At 38.2% G+C, this 7,803-nt stretch overlaps 1 protein-coding gene across 6 annotated transcripts in view; it reads right to left on the reverse strand.

Moving 5' to 3' along the window:
• Positions 1 to 7,229, reverse strand: part of LOC127419598 (formin-like protein 3) — an 87,086-nt gene extending 79,857 nt beyond the window's left edge. For 5 of the 6 annotated variants that reach the window (XR_007893701.1, XM_051661120.1, XM_051661119.1 and 2 more), the window contains exon 1: positions 6,628 to 7,228. Coding sequence is in view for 5 of the 6 variants with exons in the window: in XM_051661120.1 (XP_051517080.1) it covers positions 6,628 to 6,741 (114 nt within the window). In the remaining variant the exon portion in view is untranslated. Of the gene's footprint in view, positions 1 to 6,627 lie in introns of all 6 variants that reach the window. The other variant, XM_051661117.1, reaches the window with a different exon arrangement.
• Between the last annotated feature and the right edge of the window lie 574 nt (positions 7,230 to 7,803).

Consider the following 7,803-nt stretch of genomic DNA (forward strand, 5'->3'; position numbering starts at 1 on the left):
ATACTGGAAATATGTTTATGACTTGATTGTATTACCGTTTTATCAATGTATGAAGATGATCCAGTCTACAGCTCTTGAGTCAACAGTTCACTGATCCCGGGAGAGCAGCTCTCGAGTCAACAGTACATTGAGTCATTCACAGCAGTTCGCGAGTCAACAGTTCACTGATCCGAGGACAGCAGCTCTCGCGTCAACAGGTTATTGAGTCGATCACAGCAATTTGTGAGTCACCAGTACAATGAACTGAGAATCGCCTCTTTCAGACATAATACTGAGAACTGCTGATCAGTGAGCTGCTGATGAGCATGCATAAACCAAGGACTTGAATAAGGGGGCGAAACGTTTCAGTCGAGAGATGTAAACAAATTTTACTATTGAGTATTGTGGATGCAGATTATATCTGAAGTTGTGATGAGCTGGATCATGGTTTCTGTAAAAAAAAAGGGTGAGTTGATTAAGACTAGTTTAATCACTTTGTATGCTTTAGACATGTGTAGAACATCCGCGTTTGTATATCAGTGTCAGTATTGGGTGCTTTAGGTGCAAAACTTTAATGTAGGATGTGTTGTAAGATCACTGAATGAAACACTGATGACAATAAACATGCTTATTATTATAACTTAATTAAATAAAATGTAATAATCAGCAATATGCACTTACATATGGCTTTATTGAATGTGTTTGTGTGTGTATTCTACGACGCCGGCGTATTAGCATTATGTATTGTGACATCATTACGCTATGATGTAAATTAACTGGTGAATCCTTTTTTTGAACCGGTCCATTGAAACAAACCGTCCGAAAGAACCGATTCGCGGAAAAGTATCTGACTTCCCATCACTACTGTGGACTCCTCTCCTTTCTCAATGCTTTGTGCGTCATAGGTTTTTGGCCAATCACAGACTGCAGCACCTCCCACAGTCTCCAACAGTCCCTATATGCTCCCATAGTACCTACTCCAGAGTAGGAGCTAAAAAATCCCCAAAAAGAGTTCCGAGGAACTATAGATCCTTAGGTGCAAAAGCGACGAAAAGTACTAGTCCCGGAGAAAAGTACCTACAATGGCCTATTGTGACGGGGCATTGGAGAGACAGATGTACATTCCCACAGCATGAGTCTGTGGCACAACAAACAAACAATGGCTGATTCCTCCCCACCTGCAGGCTCTTTATAACTGCTCCACTCAGCCCTAAAGTAGGCTGACCAGACACACAGGGCAGATAAATGTAGCATGGGCCAAATTAATGAAAATGATTTAGGTTCAATGCCCCATAAACACAGGCCACAGCTTGACTACTTTAGTTCCACATGAGTGACATCTATCAAATACAATGACATGACCGACAGCACTATGTCAGGGGTCAGATTGACAGGCAATGGGGCTGGCGGGGTCACTCTGTCACCTCTCCCTGTGTGGCAAAGCTTGAATTTTGCACACTCACCCACAAACACACACAGCTTCTCAGAATAGTCAAAGCAGCAAATCTTTCCAAGTGTACTCCAAAGTAAGCAAGAAAATAAGCAAAGTAGTCTTTGAAATAGCCCTATAGTATGGCATTCTCCTAAGAGTGTTGGTAAAGTCATTACAACGGAGCACAATGGCAGACAGCCAGTTCAAAGGGAATTTTTCCTCTCTAAAGTTCTCCCGTGGCTTTAACCGAGCGCAGACCACAGGAATCTGCCGCTGTGCAGTCGAGCAGGGGCACTTTGAAAGAGGATATCACACACAAACTCCTGCTCCATCGCTGCACCTCAAAAAAATTACACCTCGTCTATTTAACAAAACAGAGGCCCATATGGAGAAGTTTAACTGGGGAGCCAGACCTTAACTTCAGAGTGAGGTATAAGAGGTTCCATTACCATAGAGTCTTCCGTATAGATTCAGTGTTCCACCTAAACTGTTTAAAGTCAACGTGAAATGACATCCGCAACTGATTTTATATCCGTAATCTGACAAATTTCAGAGTGAAACAAATGTAGGGTGGGACTTGGGTTTATTAATTGGGAATTTATTGGAAAATACCAGTATAGAGCCAGTGATTGGAGGGGATAGGAATGGGAACCGAGACCCGGTTCTTTTCCAGAACCCGTTCCGTTTTTAAAATTCCAGAACCAAATAATATTAATGACTATCTGTTCTATTAAAGTTTCTTGAATGTGCATTTTTCTATAGATGCTGATGCAACACCATGCTAAAATACTCTAACTCTGACTCCAATTCCTGAACAAATTACTTTTTAGAGCCGGTTTTTTTGAATCTACAGCGCGAACAGAGTAGCCTGATTCCTGAACGAATGACTCTTACGAGACGATTCTTTTGAATCTATATCGCAAATAACTCTTAGCCGGTTCTTGTTTGTGAATGGAAAAACCTACTGAAACACGTCATTCATTTTGTCATGTCCGACTCAAAATGAACCAACAACTGTTACAGTGTTTTGGGTGTGTTTGGCTCGTGAGAATTAAATCAGAATAACCGACCCTTCGCTAAGCTCCGCCCCGCTTGGTTACCATTGTTCGCTCTGACTAGCTTTGCAAATCTTGCCATAGTAATGAAAGGAAGATTGCCGTGAATTGTGGTGTTTGTCAAAATATTCTCATAAATGGAATTAATAATATTCTTACGTGGGCTGGAATGAAGAGTGACATTTTAAACCCCATAGACTCTCGTTGGAAAAAAGCAAGCACTTGTCAGAGAAATGGTGGACGGCAACAGTTGCAAAGATAGGATTGGTCAGAAACACTTTTAAGGCGGGGCTTAGCAAAGGGACAATTACTGGATGGTTGTTGATACGACAATATGCAGGTAAAGACACACATTATGAGTTTTGTTGTAATTAGTGGTATTTTTAAAAAATTAATGAATTAACAAAAATATCTTAATTAAAAAAGTATGTGTAAACACACCATTGGAAAGAATCTTTTCTGTTAAAAATGAAATCATCAATCACCAGTTTGGTAACAGGCTGCTATGTCCAATTAATCCAATAAGAATTACATTTCTTTTTTCCAGATATTTCTTCCTCAAAAGTACTAAAAGATTTGTTAATGAAACCATGAAGGAATCGCAATTGTTTAGAGGAATTGAAATCCAAAACCTGTAGCATTACATTTCTTATGGTTTCCATCCCTAAAAATAATAGGTTTTAGTGATATCAGCCGAAAAGGAAATTAGTGCATTTTGGTGAAAGATTCTTTCTAAATAATATGCACAAATGAATTGTGCACTAGGAATGTGTATTTAAACAGTAAAAAGTCGATTTTGATTTATGCTGTATTGAACACACCTCATATCAAGGCAGAATTTGAGGTAAACAAGAGACAGCTGGTTCAGAGCCTCTCTCAGATCTGTCTATATTAAGTTATAATGTTCCTAATCTAATTAAAGAAAATTATAATCTGCTACAATTTAAAAACACAAGTTTGTGTGAACAAATAAGACAAATGCAACAATCTAGACTCAGAACATCAAGAAAACCAGTAGCCAATTTGCTAAGCTCTCCATGCACCACTGGCTGCTCCACAATGCAATTTCCTTTTGCAAACGGGGGAAAAATGTTGGGCCAGCTGTGTCCAGCCGCAAAGAGCTGAGCCTGAATCAGCCAGAAAAAGAAAAAGGAGGGAAGCTATACAACACATATGCTCAGTTAGTCTCGAACTAAGCGTTTTTATTTATTGAAGTCTTCTGATGTATCCCAGGGGTTTCATTACCCTGATCCATCTCCATGCACGATCCTCCCTCCTGTTCTAAGCTCCTGTTAAAGCCATCATTGTAAGGATATTACTGTGCTGGCACGACCTACACCTATGACATCATTTTGGGCTACCATTATCCATCTGAGAGCAAGCATCTGAGGGTGGGGAGATGGTACGACCAGACACAACTACACAGAGCTAAATGTTCACCACAAGAAAAAGCACACAGGAAATCAAAGGAGGAAGTGATGGAGGGTTGGTGATGTCACTGACTGAAATGTCACTGACTGAAACGTGTTGACGTTGCTGTTTAGATTTACATTTAAATGTTGCTCTCAGGAAAGTTATAAAGGTAAATGGAAAGACCAAGGCTGTCAGAACAAATTGTTCTTATTCATTTCTTTTAAATATATAATGCACACATGCACAAATGACTGCTGGGGGAAAATGTGGTTTTGTTCAAACTGTATCAATACCTCTTTGAAGGAATAAACTTTCTCAACCTGGGTGTCTTCTAATCAGTACCATAGTGTGAATCCAAACCCCTCTTTTCCTGAGTAGACTGATCTCTGTAAGGCACAAACTTTGATGTTCCTTTATCTCTAAAATGAGACACACAGAGCCGAGCACATGCTGTTTTTGAAACAGCTCTAAAACACAAATGTTACTCTTTCCCACAAATTTAAAACAGTGAGTGGAAATCTGGCTGCACTTAAATAAGACTGCCGACAAGGCTCTAAAAGTGACCTTGGACCCACCCCGGGATGGTCAGTCTTTCCATCCTCTGTCCACTACGGAGGGAATGAGGTCACTTTGTTGCTAAAGTAGAACTCTTTGAGCACTGCAAATAAAACAATAATTCTGTATAAGAATGTAAGATGCAATGGTGGTATCTATCTATCTGTCTGTCTGTCTGTCTGTCTGTCCGTCCATTCATCTAACCATCCACCCGCCCGTTCATCCATCTATCTATCTATGCATCCATTCATATATCTATCTGTCTGTCTGTCTGTCCATCCATCCATCCATCCATCTGTCCATCCATCCATCTATCTATGCATCCGTTCATCTGTCTATCTATCTATCTATCTATCTATCTGTTTGTCTGTCTCCATTCATTTAACCATCCACCCGCCCTTTCATCCATCTATCTATCTATCTATCTATCTATCTGTCCGTCTGTCTATCTCTCTATCTGTCATCAATTCATCCATCTATCTATCTATCTATCTATCCATCAGTCTATCTGTCTATCTGTCTGTCTATCCATGCATCTATCCATGCTTCCGTCCATCTATCCATCCATCAGCTATCTATCTATCTATCTATCTATCTATCTATCTATCTATCTATTCATCCATCGGTCTACCTATCTATCTATCTATCTGTCCGTGCATCCATCCATCTATCCGTGCATCCGTCCATCTATCCATCCATCAGTCTATCTATCTATCTATCTATCTATCTATCTATCTATCTGTCCATCCATCGGTCTACCTATCTATCTATCTGTGCATCCGTCCATCTATCCGTGCATCAGTCCGTCTATCCATCCGTCCGTCCGTCCATCCACCCACCCTATCTATCTATCTATCTATCTATCTATCTATCTATCTATCTATCCATGCATCTATCTATCTATCTATCTATCTGTGCATCTATCTATCCATCCATCCATCCATCCATCCACCCCTATATCTATCTATCTATCCATCCATCCACCCCCTATCTATCTATCTGTCTATCCATCCATCCATCCATCCATCCATCCACCCCCTATCTATCTATCTATCTATCTATCTATCTATCTATCTATCCATCCATCCATCCATATATATATATATATATATATATCCATCTGTCCATCCATCTATCTATCAATCTGTCCATAATAAACAATAGACGTTGCTCTCCTTACATAGATAACAGTGTATTAATTTTCAGTTACAACCACAGTGAGCATTAATAAAACAAATTCATCACAATTTATCATAGTTAACTATTTGTACTTTGGAAAATAATCTAAAAGCAATATAGCGTGTATTAAACTGTCTATAACCAATAGTTGATGAACATCAAGAGACTAAAGAAACAAGACAACCAAAACTCTGACAGCAGGCGGTGCTTAAGTTGAGTATGTTTCCAAGTGTATGGTGTTATGATACTGTTATTACATAAACACGCTTAACTGCCTCATCGTGTCGGAATTATGTTGGCAGATGAGTGTGTAAGTGTGTATTTAACACAAATGTCTAGTTTTAACTGTAGCACGGCGCTGGAGCGAGACACGATGGAGAGCGATAGAGAGAATGAGGCGGATCTTTTACCATCTCGCGCTCGTAGGAGTTTTGGGGGAATTCAGAAAATGTTGCGCTGTTTGAGGAGATGAACTATATTACATCCCTCACAAAATGACAGTCTTTACCTATATGTCATTTTACCAGTCCAACCAATTGGAATGCGAAGTGTATTTTGTGCCTGTGTTTTTCACTCACGCGTGAAATATCACATCATTTGAGCTCGCGAAGTTTTAGAGACAAAAGGAGTGAGAAGCGTGCGAGTAACAAAATGGGGGTGGACAGACTGTGGCAGTTCAACATTTGAGAAAGTCTTAAAGTAGGCTATATGTGCTATTATTGACACCACACACTTCTGACATACTGTTAAATATCAGAGGTGTCAACATATGTCGGGCTGTCACTTCATTTAGCCTATCTATGCGATGTGATTAAATGTCGAGTACTGTAAAAGTCGGGGAATAAAGCAGTATAACACTTTATTTTAAATAAAGGAGAGACTAAACATGACCACTTGTAAATAAATACCATAAAGTATGTTTAAAAAAAAAAAAAAGTGAAAGTAAACCTTAAAGATAAAAGAAAACTCGAGCATATACTGTATTGTAGCTACATATAATTGTTGTATACTCACCAAAACTATGGCAAATCTCTCTTCAAGCTCTGTTTGGTCAGGCATGGGAACTTTCAAGGGCATTATATGATGCTTCATCTCAGATTGCCCGTCTACACTCTCAATATTCCCCATACTTTGCTTTTATGATGTTTTCCTGATGCAGAATTCAGATGCTCTATGTCTAATTGACTCTTAATTTACTCCGGAGCCGACTGCCCTTTATAAATCCAATATACATCCAGTACGTGCGATCACATTCCAGTTTAGTCGAAAAAAAGACTTTGAAAGTGATCCGTTTCAGATCCAGTTTCAAATTGGCGTGAATATATAAGATATCTAGTGTTAGAGAACTGAATTAAAAACGCCACAAAGTATCAATATGTTTTCCTCTTGAAAAGTATTGTGTTGCAAATGTCTGGACAATCCATGTCAAGCAGTCAGTCCTCCTGTTAATTCTTTTTAATTCTGATGTCTCTCTTTTTTATCTTGTAGAGTTTCTCTGCGCTCCTGATTGTTTACAGTCTCCAGTCAGTATTTTTGTGTTGTCCTGATTAGTACTCATTTGTAAACTCACTACGTCCACAATGCAAGCAATCTACATGCGATTGATCCCACCCATTCAAGTCTAACAAACTACATGGGCATGGGTAGTGCAAAGATGAACGGAGATTTTTATTTTATTTTATTTTATTTTTACGTCAGCCCTTTGTCGCCACCTGCTGGGGGAACGCTACAAATTCAGCATCACTAATTGGGAATCCCATTAAACCCAGTTTGGCTTGTGACATTTTTGACTTTATACTCGAGTTTTCGGCTATTTTTTTTTCCCACGAACTGATCAGACTTGTTTTATTCTGTAATTTTTGAAATTGTTAAATAAAATGTTATTTAATTGTATTAAATTACTTGCATTTATAAATCAATTAAAAAGTACATTCAAATAATATTAATACAATATTTTTTATCAATAACATTAGAAAATTAACATTATTTATTTAATAAATAATCACCATTTTTCCATATATTTCTATTTCCCATATTATTGCATCATATTTTTTTCAAGATATGAAATGACATTCTTAAATATATATTCATATTATCATATAATAAATGTAATTAAGTGTATTTAAATTACAATAAAAATCAGTATTAAAAGTAAATTATACTATTAAATATATTATCAATATTGATAAC

Source organism: Myxocyprinus asiaticus, chromosome 29, assembly GCF_019703515.2.
Source record: "Myxocyprinus asiaticus isolate MX2 ecotype Aquarium Trade chromosome 29, UBuf_Myxa_2, whole genome shotgun sequence".
Lineage (NCBI taxonomy): Eukaryota > Metazoa > Chordata > Actinopteri > Cypriniformes > Catostomidae > Myxocyprinus > Myxocyprinus asiaticus.